This window comes from Physeter macrocephalus, chromosome 5, assembly GCF_002837175.3.
Source record: "Physeter macrocephalus isolate SW-GA chromosome 5, ASM283717v5, whole genome shotgun sequence".
In the NCBI taxonomy this organism is placed as follows: domain Eukaryota; kingdom Metazoa; phylum Chordata; class Mammalia; order Artiodactyla; family Physeteridae; genus Physeter; species Physeter macrocephalus.
Window position 1 is genome coordinate 59,864,959 of NC_041218.1, and position 22,271 is coordinate 59,887,229.

Genomic DNA, 22,271 nt, shown 5'->3' on the forward strand with positions numbered 1-22,271 from the left:
TCACTGCGCCACCAGGGAAATCCCCAGTTTCCTTTTTATAATGTCAAATTCTACCGATAACTATTTCAAAATCAATTGTGTATTTGATTTCTACATGGCGAACCCACAAGATAGAAATACATTAGAAACATTTTGTATTTTTATTAATTCCTCACTTATGAATTGTTTGTTCCTTGTATTTCTCAGGTTTTATATACCCAAACATATGACTAGGATCTTTCAGAGAAGTCATATTTTCCATAGCTGGAGACAATTTCATTTAAAGCAAAATTAAAATCATTATAGTATACATTGACCTTGTGATTCGAAAATCCCACAGAAGTGATCAAAACAGTTTTAATGAGGTGATGATGATGTACAGATATTTTGGAAAATGTGCCTATATGTAAATATGTAAGTTTCTGGGATGGCACTCATGCGAGGGTATCTCAGTGTCAGTTTTATGCCCAGTGTTAGACTTTTGAAGGTGCATGTGCTTTTCAGAAAGTAAAACTACATCACATAATAAATGACTATTTATGCATCTAAATGCTTCATTTGGCCTTGGGCCAACTCTCCTTCGGGTGAGCATGTGGTAGTCTATCATTTGGTTCTATGTTGCTGGTCTTGCTTAATTTCTGAGGTTCTTGAGGTAGGCTCAACTTATGAATTTGCAAAATATGTACACTTTGCATAAATAATATTATAGCACACTGTAATCAAATACATGTAATTTATTATAAGAAAGTTTTCAGGCTTCACAAAATAATGTCAGACTAAATTGTTAGCTTCTAGAAAAAGCAAAAATTATTATTATTATTATTTTTTGCGGTACGCGGGCCTCTCACTGCTGTGGCCTCTCCCGTTGCGGAGCACAGGCTCCGGACGCGCAGGCTCAGCGCCCATGGCTCACGGGCCCAGCCGCTCCGCGGCATGTGGGATCTTCCCAGACCGGGGCACGAACCCGTGTCCCCTGCATCGGCAGGCCGATTCTCAACCACTGCGCCACCAGGGAAGCCCCAAAGCAAAAATTTTTTTTAAATCCACAAAATTCAGTTTCCTTCCCTTTAAAGCTATGTCAGGTCAAATTTACATTTCTGGCAAAGATAATATCTTGTTTTCGTTTTTGAAACTATACTATTTAACCCCCTTCTAAAATTTTCACTAATAAAGCTCAATTTCATCTCTCATTAATGTGTTTGTTTCTATTCTCAGTATCATAAAATACGAATTCCATTTCCTTTGAGGACCCAGCTAGGTATTAAACTATTTTCAACTGTTCACTTTATTGTTTCTGTATTCACAAAATAAATAAGAGGCTTAGATTATTGTTCAAGTTTTGTCACACTTCAATAAGGAAATAAGTAGTATTCTGATATTTTCCATAGACACATACCATGTTGGTGCCCATGGCTTTCTTTTAAAAGTAATGTGATATGAAGGAACAAAACTTAGCTTGTAGTCTAGATAATTATTAATGTAGAATTTAACAGTGCTTTGCTCAATTAAACAAAAATCAAGAGCAGGATTCAGACACAAGATTTTCTAGACTAACTGGTCGCTTTATTTCAGCTTATATAAACACATTTTAAGAAAACTAACACCTTATAATTTTAGTTTTAAAGTTTTTTTCTTCCAAAAACAATACAAAAAAAAAAACCTGAGAAAGTATGTGATCCATATATACATATAGAATCTAATCAAAGATACTAGTTGAGTAAAGAACTTTGTAGTGGCTTAATCAAGAAGAAACTAGCTCTAAAGCCAGCAACATCTCCAAATACAAGCACAGTGTTGGGAACCGTCCTAAGACAAGAACAAGAGGGTTGGTTGCTCAAGATCTGCCCGCTGATTAGGATAAGTTCTTGTTCATTATTCATCCAATTCAAAAGTTTAATAGTGTATAAACATGTAAGTCATTCATCTATATTTTCAAACTTTATTTGAAACTATTGTGTTAATGGTAATTGACAAGAATCTATGCTGGACATCAGGATTATGGCTAGGAACCTATAGAAAATGTACTAACAACTTCAGAGCAAATTTTTTATTATTTCTAAAAGCAGATGACCACATCTACAAATTAAATACTAGAGCTTTCTTAAAATGCAGTGTGTTATAATTTGAATTTTGTGTAAAGTGGGACTATAATGGACCTCCTCAAGGAGGTTTTATTACTAGAACTAGACTGGAAATGGAAATAAAATCACAGAAACCTCCTGTTTAACTGGAGACAAACAGGGATGTTTATTTACTTACTTTAATAATTAATTCAGCAAGGCTAATGCCATGGAATGGAGAAGGTACTGAGATACCTTTGTTATTTGATTTTTTTTCCCCATATTTTCACAATTAAGACTGTTTTGGACAACTATTTCCCCCAACAGTTGTGTGCAAAAAGGAGCTACGCTATTATATAGGTCAATAACTAGGCTTAGCATCTCTAGGGTAAAAAAAGTACTGAATATGAATTTCAGTAAAAGGTTTTCGATTTGAATCTCATTTTGACACTTTGCTAACTTCTCTCAGTGAGGATCGCTGTGTCTCTCTTATTTGTTTCAGTCTTGAAATAATAAATTATTCTGAAGCAGAGTAGACAACCTGCTAATCACAAGGATGCCAGAGTTCAGGTGCACCTTGTGGGTAGAGGATTGGCAGGTTGTGTACCACTCCTACAACCCTTCTGCCAGAGGGGCTAATCTGCTGAAAGTAAAATGGGTTTCTGTAGAGACAGATAAATACCTAACACTTGTTTTTCAACATGCAATTTGTACCACTATAAAACTGAAAACCAAAAAGAATTGGTATAGCAGCTATTGTTTCAACCTGAGAAGCAGTGACAGTAATGAAGACATCACACACGTCAGGTCCAATAAAACTCTTGGTTTTCTGTGTTTTGTGTGGGCAACCAAATAAAGTAAAAATAGAGAAAAGAGAGAAGATGTATCACCTTGGCTTAAATGTGCTGTGTAAATCTACTGTGGTTTATTTGTAGAGCTAATATATTAATAATAACTTAAAAATGACTTTAAGGGCTTCCCTGGTGGTGCAATGGTTGAGAGTCCGCCTGCTGATGCAGGGGACACGGGTTCGTGCCCCGGTCCGGGAGGATCCCACATGCCGCGGAGCGGCTGGGCCCGTGAGCCATGGCCGCTGGGCCTGCGCGTCCGGAGCCTGTGCTCCGCAGCGGGAGAGGCCGCAGCAGTGAGAGGCCCGCGTACCGCAAAAAAAAAGAAAAAAAAAATTCTGTATCTACACTGTTCAGTAGGTAGCTACTGAGCCTTTTGAATGTTACTAGTGGGACTAAGGAACTTAATTTTAAATTGTATTTGAGTTAAAGTTAAATAACCACATGTATTGGGTTAATTACTACTGGTCTAGCAGTCCCTTCAAACACTCAGGTAAGTGTTAGAAATGGAAGGTAGGTTATGGACAATCCAGGAATCTGAAATTATGAAAAATTATGTTTTAAAAACTCTGTCATTGGACTTCCCTGGTGACACAGTGGTTAAGAATCTGCCTGCCAATGCAGGGGACACGGGTTCGAGCCCTGGGCCGGGAAGATCCCACATGCCGCGGAGCAACTAAGCCCGTGCGCCTCAACTACTGTGCCTGCGCTCTAGAGCCCGCGAGTCACAACTACTAAGCCTGCGTGCCTAGAGCCCGTGCTCCGCAACAAGAGAAGCCACCGCAATGAGAAACCCGTGCACCACAACCAAGAGAAGCCCCTGCTCACAGCAACTAGAGAAACCCTGCGCGCAGCAATGAAGACCCAATGCAGCCAAAAATAAAATAAATTAAATAAATTTTAAAAAATAGTTTAAAAAAAACAACCTCTGTCATTCATCCCTTCAGTATGAATTTTTCCAGAAGGTTCACATTAAAAAAAAAGTGAAACCCAAACCAACCAAATTCTTTAGGCTGCTTTTCTGTATGAATCATCTTTTTGTAAAGAGGTGTAAGACTGGTTTTGTTGCCAACTCTGCCCCCTCTTCTACAGATAGAACTGTAGTGATTAGGTTCCTGCATTTATTTAGGTTATTCTCCTAAAAAACATGGTTTCCATACTGTAAATAAATGACAGGAACTTTTCCACCTAATTACCCCAGACAACACAAACGTTCTTTCCAAAAGTGGAGACTGGAACCACAAGCCCCCTCACATTGCCTGTTACATCTGTTTATGCTCATAGAAGTGACATCCACGTCGTAGACAGGGAATGCCAATTTCTTGGGAAAGCACCCAGAATTTGGTGAGGCTTGAAGAAAAAATTCCACTGTTCAAAATAAGAGATACATAGAATTGAGCAGCTACAAAGCTCTTTTGAAATTAAGCAAGAAAAGATTTTGCTTCCAGAGTATAAATTCTGTGTATAGGCTTGCTGGAGTTCGTATGCAGCCATAATCATTTACTAGCGATAAAGCTGTAGGTAAGTTACAAAACCTAAACCTCAGTTTTCCCATCTGTAAAATGTAGATAATAATAGCTCTGTTGGAAAAACTCCTGTAAGACTTTGAAATGGGCAAAAGATTATTGAGTGTCCTTTCAGTGGAATGCTGGATGTTATCTAAAGGACTCTGGAGTTTCACGGTTCTACAGTAGTTTGCACCTTTGCCTGCCTTTGACTTTTTACGACTCTATAAGCCCTAAAAACTTACGGATACTGTAAATGGTTCTTAACTACACATATGCAAAATTATTTTGTTCCTTAGAGATACAGTTGATCACTGCCCTGTATAGGAGATAATTCAAAATATTACATTTTAGTGCCTTATTAACCAGTTTTGCCTCTTTTCTGATTTTCCATAACGCTTTGTTCTTCACATTCTCATTTGGATGGGTTGCAATATTTTGGTGTTCCCTCCCTAACTGATGAGTCAAATAACATTTTTGACATGGATTCATTTTACATTTCTGTTAGAGTATATTTTTATCTTCTTGAAAAATTATCCTTAAAAGTTTCTACTCCATAGTTTTTTTGAGAGTTGGTTTAAAGGTCTATATTGACGGTTATGATTGGTTTTATATTTTGCAGTAAGGCTGTAACACTTCCGAAATTTTTGATGGGGAAAGGAGGGGGTAACTGAGCATTTATAAAAGGGGAGTCTGAAAAGCTCTTTCCTGATAAGGAAGTCAGAAGATTTCCTCACCTCTTTCCTTTTAGCAGCGGAAGGTCAAGGTGGGTGTTAGGCGAAGCACAGTGGCCTAAGCGGAGGAGTGGAGGCCACTCTGGATCTGGGCCTAGGTGCCGGCCTTCCCTGCCAGGAGCGTGGCCCAGGGTTTTGGATGCCCTGGGGTCACGGAGTTAACTGCAGATTTCGTGGGGCCCCAGCAGCAGACAGCCCAAGAACCCAGTTCTCGCGAAACCAGGACCCGAGCTGAAGGGCAGGATTTGCCCCAGGCCCGAGGGGCCCCTCGCCCACGGCCGAGGGGGTGGGGCGGCCTCGCCTCGGGCCGGTGCTTTTCGCCCTCCGTTGGCCGCCAGAGGCTCCCTCTCTCTCCCTCTCCTGGGATTTTGCTGCCGGGCTCCCTCTCTCTGCGGCCCTAGAGTTAATCCCATCAGCCGAGGTGAGGCACCTGTTACCCCGGGCCTTCCTCACCCCCGCGGCCTCTCCCCCGTTACACCCCCGTTACGCCGGCAGCCAAACGGCCCGGCGCGGGCGGCCGCACGTGGGCGAAGCCCCTGCCCGGGCTGGGACCCCCTCCCCAGGTCGGCCCGAGTGTGCGAGCGCGTCGGGGCCCGGGCCGCCGCCCGCCCGCAATGGCGTTAGGGAGCGCAGCGCGCCTCCCGGGGCCGCCCGCCGCGGGCCGGGCGCGCGTGGGGGGCCGCGGCGCGCGTGGAAGCGGCCGCCGCAGCCGCCCATCGCGCTGCGCCGGGAGGAGCGGGTGGAGGGGCAGCGAGCGGGCCGGCGCCGAGCCGAGCCGCGGCCACCGTGGGGCGGGGGGCGCCTCGGAGGCGGGGGTGGGAGCCGCGGCCGCCCGACCCTCCCCACCGGCGGCGGCTCCCGCTCGGGTAAGGGGGAGGATATGCGCGGGGCGAGGATCTGGGGAGGGTGGAGATGAGGAGGAAAATATCGGGATGTACAAAGGCTGAGGGGGGCGCCTCGGAGGCGGGGGTGGGAGCCGCGGCCGCCCGACCCTCCCCACCGGCGGCGGCTCCCGCTCGGGTAAGGGGGAGGATATGCGCGGGGCGAGGATCTGGGGAGGGTGGAGATGAGGAGGAAAATATCGGGATGTACAAAGGCTGAGTTGCAGGCTGAGGGTGGGGGTGGGCTGCGGTTGGGGAGCGTTAGGTTGAGGATCGGAGGCAGTATCGGTGGGATCTATTGTTTCCTGGCACACTGGGAGGAAAAACAAAGGGATTTATTAGTATTACCCTGTAATTTTTTTTCTTCTTTTTTTAATGTGGACGGGGAGCTCGGCTCTCCCCATGCCACACTGGGATCCGCCTGGCAGCCGCCGGGAGCCGCAGCCAATGTGTTAGGACTTCAGGTGCTTCTTGGCACAAAGCTAGACAGCGACCTCCTACCATAGCGCTTGGCGTCACCTGCTCTCCCGGCCCTGCCCCTGCCCGGGGCCGAGGGATTGCGTCCCGAACCAGGCTCGGGAATCGGCTGTCTCTCAAGTTGGTGTTATTTATGTTTGTCTTTTGTGAGGGCAGGTTTTGAATACCCCGGCGGCCCCAGCGCCCCCGTCCCCCGCCCCTTCGGGTTCGAATTGGCGGGGGAGGGAGTGGGGGGGGGTGTTGGGGGGAGGGGAGGGTGTGTACGGCTTAAACAAATGTCAGGGTAGAAGGAGATTGTCGAAGCTTGACAAAAAAAACAGGCACCACACTCTGAAGCCTTTCTTGTTTGTCTGCATGGGCCATGCATGCGTGCTGGGCCAGGAGCCGAGTCTGGAAACGGTTTAAGTGAAAGTGTGTGCTTCCTCATCTGATGGTGCGTGAGGGTGATAGGGCTCCGACTAATATTAAAAAACAAAACAAAAACAAAATGAAAAATCTTTAGAACTACAACGTCTGCTCCTCAGCGGATCTTGAAGTATTTGCTTGCTGGCATATTGATGTGAAATCCAGCTGTGGGCTAGAGGAGACCAGCCAGCAAGTATTGCGTTGTATTCTGAGCTTGTAGTAAGTTAGAGGCAAGTGTAATAAACAAATCAGGGCTATGAAAAGAGGTTTCATGGTCCTTTATTTTCTGATCATCACGTTCTCATACATTTATTCCCATGATATCCTGTATCCCACTCTATAATTAATAATGTTCACTCTTAGGAAACTTCCAAATATTTGACATGGTTCTGAACTTAGAGTGAAACTTACTGCCATTTAAGAACTTTCTTCTGCTTGTTTTGGTCTGAAATTGCACTAGTGTTGTTTTGGGGATGCTGTAGATGAGAATATTGGACCCAGAAAGAGTGAAATAAGCCTCTGTAGACACGTTTTGGAGTTTGTAAACATAGATTCTGAACTTTCAATTGTGCTTGTACAGAAAGAATAAGCTCTATCTGATGTGGAGAATCTCAAGTGAATTTCATTTTTCTGGACAGTTTGATGATTTCTTAAAAGATCTAGGACCTGCTCGTTTCTTTTAAGGTCATTCACAAAACCAACCAAAACTTGGGCTAAAGTATTGCTTTGAAGTATACTTATGTGTCACTTGTATGTGTGTATTTGTGTGATTTTGGTAGGGGTCTCAAGTTATGTTTGAAACAGTTTTGTTACCAAAGACCAATCAGAGTTATAACTTTTAAATTCTTGGCTTTGAAATTCCCATTTCAATATGTAATTTCTTCTTATTTGATATGTGGCCAAGCCACTTTGAAAAAAAATGTATAATAGTTGACTAAACGTAAATTCAAATAAGTAAATGAATTCAGAAATTCGTTCTTTTCTATTACAGATGAACCTCTAGTCTTGCTTTGAAAAAGCCATTTTGTGTAACTCTTGACTGAATAATTTCCTAATACACCTGTTGGGAGGATCACTGACACAGTATGCCATTTGAGAGGTACTTTTTCTTGACCAGATACTGGTGATTAGAGAAGAGAGGTGTTTTGTGGTTTTTTTTTGTTTTTTCTTCCTGATCATTATGAACATTGGTTTTTCACCCCTGAAGTAAAAATGTTGAAAACCGAGTCTTCAGGTGAACGTACCACTCTCAGAAGTGCCTCTCCTCACAGAAATGCATATAGAACTGAGTTCCAGGCACTGAAAAGTACCTTTGACAAACCCAAATCAGATGGGGAACAGAAAACAAAAGAAGGTGAGGGCTCCCAGCAGAGCAGGGGAAGGAAATATGGCTCCAATGTCAACAGAATTAAAAATCTATTTATGCAGATGGGTATGGAACCCAGTGAGAATGCTGCAGTCATTGCCAAAACAAGGGGGAAAGGTGGACCTTCATCCCCTCAGCGGCGAATGAAGCCCAAAGAATTTCTGGAAAAAACAGATGGCTCAGTTGTTAAGTTGGAGTCCTCTGTTTCAGAACGAATTAGTAGATTTGACACAATGTACGATGGCCCTTCATATTCTAAGTTCACAGAAACTCGCAAGATGTTTGAGAGAAGTGTGCATGAGTCAGGACAGAACAACCGCTATTCCCCAAAGAAGGAGAAAACTGGAGGGAGTGAACCTCAGGATGAATGGGGTGGTTCTAAGTCCAACAGAGGCAGTACTGATTCCTTGGACAGCCTTAGCTCCCGGACGGAGGCTGTCTCCCCAACTGTGAGTCAACTGAGTGCAGTATTGGAGAACACCGATTCCCCCAGGGCCATCATTTCTGAGAAGGCTGAGAACAGTGCATACTCAGTGACTGGGCATTATCCCCTGAATTTACCATCGGTTACTGTTACAAATCTTGACACCTTTGGGCACCTTAAGGATTCTAATTCTTGGTCTCCTCCAAGCAAACACAGTGACGATGCAGAGGATGCTCAGAAGAGTAATACAACTCCAGTACTAGAAGTGGCTTCGAAAAGTACCTCTCTAGCTTCAGTGCCCAGTGAAGAGGCACAGCAGAGCAAGGAAGCCGAGGACTCCACATCCAACCAAGAGACTCCTGACAGAATTGACAAAGACATTCCTGAAGAACCTTGTGCTGAAAACAAGGCAGTTACAGAGCCTGAAATCCCTTCACCACAAAACGAACCTTCAGAAGACGCAGAAGCTCATTTGGTTGGGAGTGAGGCAGCAATGCAACAGAAGAAAGAATTTGCAGGTGGTGATTTTACCTCTGCTGATGCTTCTAGATTCAGTTGTGGAAAGGAAGTATTCGAAGATTCAAATAATTTTGGGAGCTCCCATGTTTACATGCACAGTGACTATAATATATATAGGGTGAGATCCAGGTATAATTCAGACTGGGGAGAAACAGGCACTGAACAGGATGAGCAGGAAGATAGTGATGAAAACAATTACTATCAACCTGATATGGAATACTCAGAAATCGTTGGATTGCCAGAAGAAGAAGACATCCCGGCAAATAGGAAAATTAAGTTTAGTAGTGCTCCAATTAAGGTAAGTATGTTTTCTCAGTTTGTTTTTGAAGTTTTTTCTAAGGTTTGTTTTTTGTTTTTTTTTTTGTTTTTTTTTTAGTATTTGGGCCTAACTGTATGTAGACTAGCTTTGACAGCTATAAAGAATTCAAGGTTGTTGATATACACATGTTGTCAGGTGATTTTAAAAGTTTGGAGTTTGAGAGATATTATTTCCTGATGTGCTTTGTAGTTGTATAAACCAGAACTGAGTAATACTGAAGTTGAAGAAGTTTGGGCATTGTGAGAGACATTCCAATGGACGGGAGTATGAATAATATGAACACTGAAAACCAGAAGTGTTAGTTTGAAATAGAATTAATTCTTTAACTAGTTTTACTTGAAATTATCTGAATCGAAACACTAGGATATGAGGTATAATGTACAAAGGGAGAGTTACGATAACCTTGAAATAATATTCTTTATTTACTTGCTTAAAAAATCTGAGTTATCCCTTACTTAAGTTTAAGTGGATTGTGAGGAATGTTGGAACTTTTTTTTTTGTACTGCTACTTGGTAGTGAACGTTGGATTCGTGGAAATATGTTAGCGGACTTAAATACTTTAATTGGAAAGCTATGACTCTAAATAGCTTTGAGTTCAGAATTTGTTATATGGCTTTAAAATGAAATTGTGTGAAAGGACGTTAAATTGATTTGCCATTCATGGATTTATTTTTACCTCTTAAAATCTGGATAAATGCCCATTGAATTCAGATGCTCTATTCTAATGACTTCACTTAGTTAACACTTGGAATAGAAGAATAGCACAAAGTACATCCGCAGCGGGTGGTGAAACATTATTAGCTGATAATGGCAGTGGGACAGGAGGTGTTTGGTTGAGTATCAGAATCTCCTGGAGTGCTTTTTCAAAGTGTACTTGTCCATCGGCTTAGCCCCAAGATGCTGGCATGCCCTCCTGCGGGAATCTGGGGGGTTGTGGTGGCAGAATATGTAGTTTGAAACCACTTTCTAGGGGCTTTTAGCTTACACAGTGTGTATATATGATAGATTTGGAATTAGATCTGGTATCTTCTTAAATTTTCTCCTCAAAAGCTAAAGTCACCGTCTATTGTTATTTCCATCTTATGAAACTTTCATATAAAGCTGTAAGATACATAATTTACATAGCAAAGAGAAATGTGACCTTTCTGTAATTATGAAATAATCTAATAATCTATGAAATTATTTACTGGTGTTAGCAGGCAAACTTTTCTTTCATTAGTGTAAGGCAAAAGTTCTGGGTCAGAATGGGCCATGTCAAGTTAAACTATGTTTGAAATAACTACTGGGGTTGTGAATCTGGTTTCTACATAAGCTAAGTTTCTTTGCTGCTCTTTCCCACCTTCGTCATTCTCTCCCCGACCCCGCAATGGTAGGTACTCTCTTTAGAGTTGCCTTTCCCTCAGGCCTATCCAGCCAGCTTCTAAATTTCATCTTTTACATCCGCTTTGCAGGTGCTTCCCTTGGAACATCATCTTTTTACCCCTGAGGAAGAAAGCAATAAGATTAAATTGTTACACATTGAGCAAGGCAGGAATAACTGAAATGAACTCTTCAAGGAGTTTGTTAAAACCAGTGGCTGACTCCCTAATGGGGGATAGCAGTTTATGAAAATTTGGCAACCAAATGGGGCACCAGCCTCTTATTTGGGTCCTATGCTGCACAAAATGTAACTGCATAGTAATAGGTTTAATGGATTTTAAAGGATTTATCATTGAAATTTGGATGCTCTTTTGTGAACAAACCACGTTTTGGGTGTGATACTTTGAAATTGAAGTGATTTTTTTTTTCTGCCATTTATAACAATAAGCATTTTGCCTCTGAATTTTCACGTAATAGACTGTATTTCACGTAACAAGGAATGAACTAGATTACATACATTTAAGTTAACACATTTCATTAAGAATATGGGTCAAGCATCAGATTTGTGAAAGATAATGTGCTGCGTTTTAGTGGGCAGTTAACAGTACTAGTTGGAGTGGATTAAGTTTGCAAACAGAAGATTCATTCTTAGCCCTTTGTAATGAATAAAACAATTACTCTTTCTTGTTCCCATGGTTTAACATGTAAGTGGATTCACTTGGAAATTTTGAGTGCTACTTTTCTACTGGTGGTGGTGATGATGGTAGTGTTTAGATTATTCTCCAGTTAAGATTTTTGCCTCAGAGAGTGGTAATAATTAAATTCAGTAAGTGTTTATTGAAGGCTTATCATATGTCTATTCTCATGCTGTTAGCTGCAGAGAACACAAAAATCTATAAGGTTACCTCTTTCCTCTGTGAGCTTGTAGAGTCAATTCTTAAACACATGGTATTTAAAACCTATGAAACACAGTGTAAAAAACCTGTGCTGAAGTGTCTAATGTCCTATGAGTACTTTAACTGTTCTTGGCTATACTAAATGCATGGAGTGAACAGGATTTGGTAGATCATTTGGAAGGGAATACACTCAGCCATTCCCTATGTGTGTTTCCTTATTCTTTTTATAAATATTTATTTATGGAATGGAAGTTACGATTTCCAACTTAAATCTTTTCCTTTGAAACTTAAACACATTCCCTATTTCAGAAGTAATAGGGAGCATATTCCTTACAGAAATGATTTTTAGAACTTTTACATTCTTTTCCCGATAGTCTCATCTTATTCTCCACTAGAGTAAACATTCTCAACACTTTTGGTTTTTTGTTTTAAATCTTGTGTGTGTGAGACGATGTCCTCAGTTTCTATTTCAGTTCTTCTATAGATGTTTTAAATAGATATTTCCTTAAGATGTCTTAAATCTGGACCTAGAAAAATATCAAAATAATAGCTGATCTTTCCTGTGTAGTATATCCCTTATGTATAATTGTTGGTGACTTTTAGAAATGGTCAGATCATTTCTTAATGGATAGGTTAATGTGTTTCATAGTGTCGTGGAAAGTTAGAATGGAATTAATAATAGAAAATGTAAAATCCAACTTCGAGATATGGAATGAGGGAGTGTTAGGAAGATGCTAATTTGAGATGTGGAATTATACCTTCATTCTCAGGAATTTCTCAGAACCAAGGAATTGAATTAAATTTGTCTTAGATAAATCAAAGTTAGAAAGGGTGACATTTAAAATTATTTTTTCTATTAATTCAGAACATTTATTGAGCCCTTACTATGTGTCAGGAACAATGCAAATGTAATAAATACATAAAATGACTGGAGCTGATCAAGTCAGGAACCGGTGGTCGGTGGGAGGTGTACAGCCCATTAAGGTCACTTCTTAGGTCATTCTGCTCAACTCTGTTCTTGGATGATCTTTCTAAGATCATCACTGCAATCTTGTTAAGGAAGTCATGACTCTTTTTCTGTTTTTGGTAGCCTTATGTCCTTTGGATTGGTGTTCTTGAAACATAGCATATCTGAAAAAGGTTATTTTCCTAATTCCCAGCAAGATGAAATTGCTGGGTTAATGTTGGGATACATAATGCTATACTTTTCTGTGTGTTTTCTCAAGTTGCCTCGAGCTTTGCAGAGCTGGTGTTCAAAGGAGAGTCACCAAGGGCAGCAATGCTTCTCTGAGACTTACATGATAGTTGTTGAAAATGGGTTTCTTAGCATTCTCTCCCTCTTTTGGGGCTCTGAGTTATTGTCAGGGGGTACACGAGGCCTTTTATTCAGGATGGTGTTCTGAGCATAGTTCTGAAATCCAAATTTCTGTCTTTGTGCAGCTTTTTCTTTCTAACAGTCCTGCTCAGTGCTTCTAAACTTGAATTTGCATATCAATCACCTGGGGACCTTTTAAAATGCATATTTCTTATTCAGTAGTTATTTGGTAGGAAATTACCTTGATGCAGTGGTTAGCCTCCAAGTACACTACCAGCTATCCTGGAGGTATGGACTAGATAGGCTCAGCAACCAAATTTAAATGCTTGAATCACATGATTTATCAAATTAGTTTAAAACACACAGCCAGAAGTAAGAGGAAAGCAGTGGCGGGGGGGGGGGTAAGTTAACACACTTAGTGTGCAAAAGAGGTTGGAAGGAAGGACCACACTACCTGAGTCCTGGCTACACAAAATTCATGTGTCCTGTCCCTCTCTCTTTTGTATCAGCCTTTCCTATTGACGGTGTGGTTATGAGGACTACAGCTGATATTTGAGCAAGAACTCCACAGACTCATGATGCCTTTGGCATCGTACTTCCTGGGATACATACTTGCTGTATGGAAGAGAGCGGGGACAAGTACACTTAGATACAGCTGTAGCTTTGCCAGTTTGCCTGCTAATGAGCCATGGGTGTTATTTGCATTTCTTGGTTAGAGCACCTGTGGGTCCAGAATAGGATCATACTGGGTGGCTGATATGGAGATGGCATAGCTGTCAGACCAGAGATGGTATGGTAATGACTTGGTCTTTCCACCCCTTTCTATCTACAAGTAAATCTCTTGTTTGTTCCACAATAGTTTCTATTTTGGAATGTCTTACAGGTTACTAACTTACCTATTTTTAACATATCTTGTAACTTTTGGCTTGGCCTTACAAGCTCTCATTATCTATACTTAACTGAGTCTCTGAGTATTAGCTTACTTACCATCAGTGATTATCACTTCTTAGAGTTTCATCCATTCCATTTGTTTTCTTGACCTTTATAACAGAATTTAATATTCTCAAGCAATATAGCAAACTCTCAAACAGTAGGTCTGGGGTGAGATTTTGCATTTCTAACAAGCTCTCAAATTGGTGCTGATGCCGCTGGTCAACAGATCACTGTTTGGAATATGATTTTGAAGTATAATTTTCTGGCTTCTGAAAGGGGCTTATAACGAAATGTTGGGAAAGCTCACTTAACAGATTTGCTTTCCAGATGGGTCTGCTGTAGCTGGTTGTATGGGATAATATTCTTTGAAGATGAAACAGGTGTAAATTTGTAAAGTGCGTGAAGCACTCTGTTTCTGGATACCAAAGTGGATTATGAGCCCTAAATTCATAAGGAGTTTGGGTCATTAAAAAGTCATATCCTAGGGCTTCCCTGGTGGCGCAGTGGTTGCGAGTCCGCCTGCCGATGCAGGGGACACAGGTTCGTGCCCCGGTCTGGGAAGATCCCACATGCCACGGAGCAGCTGGGCCCGTGAGCCATGGCCACTGAGCCTGTGCGTCCGGAGCCTGTGCTCCGCAACGGGAGAGGCCACAACAGTGAGAGGCCCACGTACCACAAAAAAAAAAAAAAAAAAAGTCATATCCTAGACTCTTTGTGTAGTCTAAGTTTTTTTTTTTTTTTTTTTTTAATTATTTATTTATGGCTGCGTTGGGTCTTCGTTGCTGCGCAGGCTTTTCTCTAGTTGCGGCGAGCGGGGGCTACTCTTCGTTGCGGTGCGTGGGCCTCTCATTGCAGCGGCTTCTCTTGTGGAGCACGGGCTCTAGGTGCGTGGGCTTCAGTAGTTGTGGCACGCGGGCTCAATAGTTGTGGCTTGTGGGCTCTAGAGCGCAGGCTCAGTAGTTGTGGCGCACGGGCTTAGTTTGCCCCGCGGCACGTGGGATCCTCCCGTACCAGGGATTGAACCTGTGTCCTCTGTATTAGCAGGCAGATTCTTGTCCACTGCGCCACCAGGGAAGCGCAATGGTCTAAGTTTTTAATTATAAAAGGACAGGAGGAGGAAGTTCTTGATAGACTCAGAAATTCTATTTCTCTCATTCTTTTGGAAGCCTAAATTTTAAAACTGCTAGAGAGAGTATAAGCATCATCATCTTATATAGCTTGCTTTTATTTGGATAACATTTAAATTGAACTTACTTTTAAAATTTGATGGTTTATAAATTATGGTTTATAACCATGTAAATAAGTCAAATATTTTAATGTACTGTGTAAAATCAAATAATGAATAGTTATTGAATGACCCCTTTTCTAATACCACGTGGGTCTACCTCTGTTTTTTCACTGAACATTGGTCATTTAGTATTTAAAAGAGATTCTTTTCTACAGCAGACTATTATAGATGTTTGCTGGCATTTATTCATAGTAGAAAGATTTAAAGTTTCTTGCTTTTTGTATCATCAACAATATTTTTTCTTCCCCTCTAAATTTCCTCACAAAGGATGCTAGTATTGGGGTAATGGACTTTAAAGACAAGAGGCTGAATTTGGGGAAAAATAACTTTCTGTTATGTCATCCATACATTGTTTACTTTATTAATCCAGTCACATGCCAGTTAGCAGTAATTTGATTTAAATCTCGTCTGCATTAGATTTTTTTCTAACATCTTCACCACTCAAAAAGAAAAAGGCTTCAGAATTTCCATAGAAAAATACAATTAGATACAGGATAAATTCTGTATAAACAAAACAAATATTGTTATGTTAAACTCTGAGTATCATTTCTTGATTTTTGTGCTGTTATCTAATTTACTTACTATTTTTTCTTAATTTTCTATGCTCTTCCTTTTTGGATCTATTTCATTTTTGTTCTTTTGCTTCATTATATTCTACAGTTTTCATTTTGAATAGAAGAATACTTTTCAAGTAACGCTTCATATTTTTTCTTTCTGGTCACTTTAAAAAATTTCCCTGGTTCTAATCTCTTCCTCTTGGTTTGTGATGTAGAAACTTAAAGATGAAAAATACTTAAGGGTAATCTAGTGTAATTTCCCCACTCACTTCAGTTAGCCCTTCAATAGCATATTGCTGACAGATGATCATTCAGCTTCTGCTTGAATAATTCCACTTATGGGGAGTTTATTATTTTTCAAGGCAAAAGGAAAGTTAGAAGGAGGGACACGTTATGTGTGTGTGTGTGTGTGTGTGTGTGTGCGCGCGCGCGCACGCACGTGCGTGCACTCTTCTATTTGCTTATTTTCATTTGTTTTTAATTTGCAATTTTCTATTAAGATAAAATTCAAATAACATAAAATTCACCATCTTCAAGTGTACAATTCAGTGGTTTTCAGTGTATTCACTATGTTGTGCAACCAGCACTATTATCTAATTCTAGAATATTTCCATCACCCTAGAAAGAAACCCTGTGCCTGTTAGCAGTCACTCCTAATTCCCCTTCTTCCCACGTCTTCTGGCAAACACTAATCTAGTTTCTGTCTCTGTGGATTTGCCTTTTCTGGACATTTCATATAAACGGGATCCGGGGCATGCTTTTTAAAGGGAGTGTAGGAGACGCAATGAGTATGGCGTGAGATATGTTAAAATTTAAGATACCATGAGGGCAGCAGACCTTACGAAGGTCTAGAGAGCAAGGATAAAGGAATTTTTGGATGGTGACATGCTCTTAAGATGAAGTGGCAATGTGGGGACAACAAATGCTGCCTGCCTGTTAATGCAGTTCATGGAGAGAAAGAAGACAGGAAGCTGAAGTAACAGCAGGATCCAGAAAGGGATGAGCATATTTGTTAACTGAGGAAGAATAGTGTACGGGGCAAAGAGGATGGTTAGAATCACTCCCTACCTTGGGACACTGCACTTTTCTTCACATAATCTGAAATTGCTGTTGATGAAGCTAAGTGATTGCTTCAGCATAGTGTATCTCTAAAGGCACAAAAGCGCTAATGCCAATTTTCATCTTTACATTGTTCTTTTCTAGCATGCAGAGACCCTTGCCCTTTTGTAATGACCTGATGCTTATTTCCTTCCTACTGCTCTTATGTTCTTGCTTTCATTATTCTTTTTTGTTGATTGGAATTGTTCATGGACAAACGTCACTCTTTATTTTAAAAATTCTCCTCCTCCTTCAGTACTTCAATATAGATTTTATATGCCATACTTGCTATTATCTATAATATAACCATGTATGAGACAAGTCATTTTGCGCAGGCACTTATTTAATTTATTGCACATTGCCAACTAAAGTATATTATATACATCACTGTTAAATATTATTAATTGATAATGAAAGTAACACCAAAAGTTTCTTGATATTCTGTAAACTTGGACAAATCTACGTCTTGAGGCTTCGGTTTTCTTATTCGTAATTGAGGCTCTCTTACTTGTAATTTATCACGAAGACCTCTTCTCAGCTTTAACCTCTTGTTATCTTGATTATCTCTTAAACATATTTGTACAGCACCATTATCATAAATATTTGTGCTGTTATTTCAAAGGGAAAAATTTGAACATCTTTTGTTGAAATTTCAAAATGAAGAAGTTATATTAAATTGCTCTTGAGAATGTTATATATGCTATAGATTATAGTAGAAGCTTTAAGATGATTAAAAGGTTAAATCCAACGGAGTATGTTTTGATAAAGTGGCTTTTAGAGCAACTCGACCTTTGAAAGTGTGGCTTGAACTATATATTAAAACACCTTGCTGAGGAACCTACGAATAAAGAAAGAAATGTTTTGTAATATAGTTGCTGACATATTAATTGCTTCACTCACTTTTGTTCTGGAAATAGCTTCACAGCACTGTTTAACATGATTGAGATATTGATAACCTTTTGCACGACTCCCAATTTTTTAGCCAAACTTGCTCTCTCTTTCTCAGGCCCCTATCCTTACAAAAAGAACAATGAAATAGGCAGTGTATAAAGATATTTGGAAATTTTATATTTTAGGAGGACCAAAGTCTTGTTGCTTATTTAATATATTTCAGAGGGACTAAAAAAAGAGTTTGTACAGTCAAAACTATTCCATATATATTTATGTGTGAAGAAAAGTGGTTTTAAATGGACCGGCTCACAGACATGTTATCCTTTCTCTGTTTTTTTAAGTCAGATAATGAATGAGTTTTGTTCTGGGGAAAGCTAATCTTCCACATTATTTTCTGTGCCAGATGAAATACAGTGGGCTAGGTTGGGACACATAGTGGTTGACAAGCATCAGAAAGATAAACAGAATGGTGACCTTGGAGAGTCCAGGTGAGAGGCTTCCAGAGTAGGTATTTGGTGTTTCTCCCTTGATGCTTTTAGACTGGTATGACCCTGAGAAACTGCATGGCTTTGTGCCTTGAGTCTATCACGGTCCAGTGAGGGGGACTTTTCTCCTTCTTCCACTTCAGATCTCTCCTCCAAAAGCTGCTTTTTACTTCTCTTCTGTCAGAACATATGTCAGGATAGAGCTTCGTGGAGGGTACATTCATACTGAAAAATTTGTCTAATCTTGATACAAGGATGTTAAATAGTACTCAAAGTGAAAGGTGCCTATTCCGGCTTTTGAAGAGTTTTCCTTCACTGTAAGGGACCTCAATAGAGGAGGGAGAAAAACAGGTTTATTGGTTGGTTTTTAAGGTCTACTTGGGAGTCAGTGCTGTATTGATGGGTTCTTTTTACTAAGCACTTGTTTCAGATAAAATGGATGTGCAAAGTTGTTTTGTAAGAAAGAAACAGACATAAATTCACACTTTTCATTATGAATCAACTCTTGTATTTTTTTTTAAAGAACCCATTCCTAGAGATACAAACTTACTTATGTATAAAGTAAGGAAGGAAGTTACATTGTACAGCACAGAGAAATATAGCCATTATTTTGTAATAACTTTAAATGGAGCACAGTCTATATAAAAATATTGAATCACTATGTTGTACACGTGAAACTAACGTAATACTGTAAATGAACTATACTTCAATAAAAAAAATTAAAAGAAAAGAAACCATTCCTCAGAGGAAAGGCAAAACTTACTATAGGGTGTTTGACTATCATCTTGTGCACCAATATGTAAAACGTAATTATTATTATTATTTTTTGGCCGGGCTGCATGGCTTGTGGGATCTTAGCTCCCCAACCAGGGATCAAACCCATGCCCCGTGCAGTGGAAGCGTGGAGTTCTAAGCACTGGACCGCCAGGAAATTCCCAGAACGTAATTATTTTTAAAAGTTTATTCTGTAGGTAGAATAATAAAATGCAGCAATTTAAGTTGTGCATCGGTTTTAACATATGAATGCCCAAAGCATACATTTCCTCTTAGAAATTTTAAGATTGAGCGCTGAACATTAAAACAAACACAAAAATCTTATGAAACGTAAAAGCTGAACCAGAAATGAAAATCTATGATACAACAGGGAAAGCGGAATACAAGAATGATAATAATATAGATCAGGTCTTCATTGACTTTTGATACATGTGCATAACACATTATGTTTTGTTTCAATGTTAAATTAACGTTGAAAGGGAATTAACCCTATATTTTTTGGTCAGCATCTAGAATTATCTATGATTATTTATTTAAGATAGATTCCTAAAATATTTTAAAGCCTTTGATACACACAGCCTGAATTATTATTCAGAAAGATTTTATTAGTTTATAATGAGCATTGCACTGGAATGGTTTTCTCACAATCCCTGTACTAGCACTTGGTATTATATATATGCTTTATAGTTTTCAGCTTATTAGGTTTCTCATAATTTCTATGTATCATGTTGATTTATTGGTGAGGTTGAATGTTTTCTTGTGTTTACAGGCAATTTTTGGATATGAATTCTGGGTGGTGTTTACTGCCTTTTTTTGTCAATGATTGTTAGTAAGGAGTATATCAAAGTGTTATTTGTCTTGGTCGAAAGTTAAAAGAACTCACATATTCAATAATAGGGGAATGGTTAAATTCATTATGATATATATATATACATACATATAATGTAATAAGATAAAGCTGTTATAAATCATGTTTTCTAAAATTTTTAAAGATGAGAAATATTGGGCTTCCCTGGTGGCGCAGTGGTTGAGAGTCTGCCTGCCGATGCAGGGGCCACGGGTTCGTGCCCCGGTCCGGGAGGATCCCACATGTCGCAGAGCGGCTAGGCCCGTGAGCCGTGGCCTCTGAGCCTGTGCGTCTGGAGCCTGTGCTCCACAACGGGAGAGGCCACAGCAGTGAGAGGCCCGCGTACCGCAAAAAAAAAATAAAAAGATGAGAAATATTTTGCAATATACTATAGGATAAAAAGACTGTTTAAATATTTAATATGCATTTTTATCACAGTTTTAGTTTTAAAACTAAAAGTGAGGGCTTCCCTGGTGGCGCAGTGGTTGCGCGTCCGCCTGCCGATGCAAACAACAACTAAAAGTGAGCAAAGACTGAAAGTGCATATAGCAAAATGTTAACTCTGGTAATTTCTGGATGCAGAGAATAAAGGTGATGTTTATAAAATTAATTTTTCTAGATTTACTAAATTTTCTACAATGATCATTTATTACTTTAATTATAGAGAAAAAGAAACGGAGGACACAAGAAACGGAGGACACATTTGGAACGATCAGCAATAACAACTCTGTGTGGTTTTTTTTGTTTATTTTATTTATTTTTAATTTTTTGGCCATGCCACGTGGCATGCAGGATCTTAGTTCCTCTGACCAGGGATGAAACCCATGTCCCCTGCAGTGGAAGCGCAGAGTCTTAACCACTGGACCGCCAGGGAAGTCCCTAACAACTCTAAAATTGACAAAAACGTTTAAAAATACTGTCTGTGATTCTAATAATTAATTTTTAATGTAATTTTTTTTGGAGGTCAGTAGGTCACAGAGAAAAATTTTGGGGTATAAATTTATGGAATACTGAAGAAGGTGTTGGTTTAAGAAAATGAGTGAACTTTTGACAGTTGAATTCCTTAAGCACATACTTTCTAATCCTTGGTAAGACTGATCCCATATTTGTGGCTAAGCTTGTAAGTATTATGTGGGGCAGGACTTTCTAATGAATTTTAAATTATGATGATAATACTTGCATAGGTGTTAGATATTTTCTTTGAGTTGCTGTTGTCTGTATGATATCCTAACGTGTTACTTAAAATGTGCTTTTAAAAACTGGGCATATGTTCTGGATCTGAAGTGAAAAATATTTTAATGCATAGTCTTACTCAAAATAATACATATTTGTTTAAAGAAAGCCTAAGAATTCTCCCTTGTGAGATCACGTCTTTCTTTTGGGTCTATTAAATTATTGAGCCTTAACAGGCTTTGTCTTTCAGAAGCTGAGAGTAGAGATGTCAAGTTTAGTATCTTGCCTGTATGTAATCCTATGAAAACACTTGCATGCACTCAGTTAAAAATGGGATTTTGTGTCCTAGGTCTCCACAGCATCCTTTTGAATATGTTTTCTAAAACACCAGCCAATATGTAGTTTCCTGTTGTTATTCTTAACAAAAGTTTTACCTGAAAAGATTGATTTGATATATGATTAGAGTATATGGTAGTATATAATATTTTTAGTTAGCGTCAAAGGGTCAGTTACCCTCATGCACTGGATAGTGTTGCACCTATGAAAAGTTTTGGTAGACAATGCTGAAGTATATAAATGATAAGAAAAATATTTTTGGGGGGTGGCAGAGTTTTCTGAAATCAGAATTTTAAAGTGTTGCTTTTGGCCTAATTAGATCAGCTGATAAATCTTACAGTTTTAAGCAATTCCAGCATTTTATAAGTTCTGGTGAAGTCCTTTAAACTGCCTTACTATATAATCTGGTGCTGCATTATCATTTTTCATTAAGTATACTTAAACCTTACTGTGATATGGCTAATAAATTCTATTTGTACTTTATTGAATACTGAATTTATAATAGTACTACTTAGATATGTGTACTACATACATAATTGTAAGTATTATATAAAGGAAAGAGGGCAACATTATTAGGTACTCAACCAAGTTTGAGATGAGACTTGTGTTTTTCCATTGGGGACTGTGATGCTTGTGGAATTTTTATGTTGCTGGTTACTCCTCTGAATAATGAGTTCCGTGAGTAATATATTTAAGGAACTAGAGAGCTCTCAGTTGATTGCTCCACTTGTAGAAGTAGCAATTAGAAGTTTTAGTTTGAAGCTACTTGGGTTTGGCACTTATTGTTTTGTGAAATTCTTAC

The 22,271-nt window shown here is 39.5% G+C and overlaps 1 protein-coding gene across 8 annotated transcripts in view; it reads left to right on the forward strand.

Annotated features, from left to right (window-relative positions):
- The first annotated feature begins 5,491 nt into the window (after positions 1 to 5,491).
- Positions 5,492 to 22,271, forward strand: part of PPP1R9A (protein phosphatase 1 regulatory subunit 9A) — a 324,716-nt gene continuing 307,936 nt past the window's right edge. For all 8 annotated transcript variants that reach the window (XM_028490016.1, XM_028490017.1, XM_028490020.1 and 5 more), the window contains exons 1-2: positions 5,492 to 5,547; positions 7,881 to 9,496. In XM_028490016.1, coding sequence (XP_028345817.1) covers positions 8,102 to 9,496 — 1,395 coding nt within the window. In that variant the 5' untranslated portion in view covers positions 5,492 to 5,547; positions 7,881 to 8,101. The remainder of the gene's footprint in view (positions 5,548 to 7,880; positions 9,497 to 22,271) is intronic.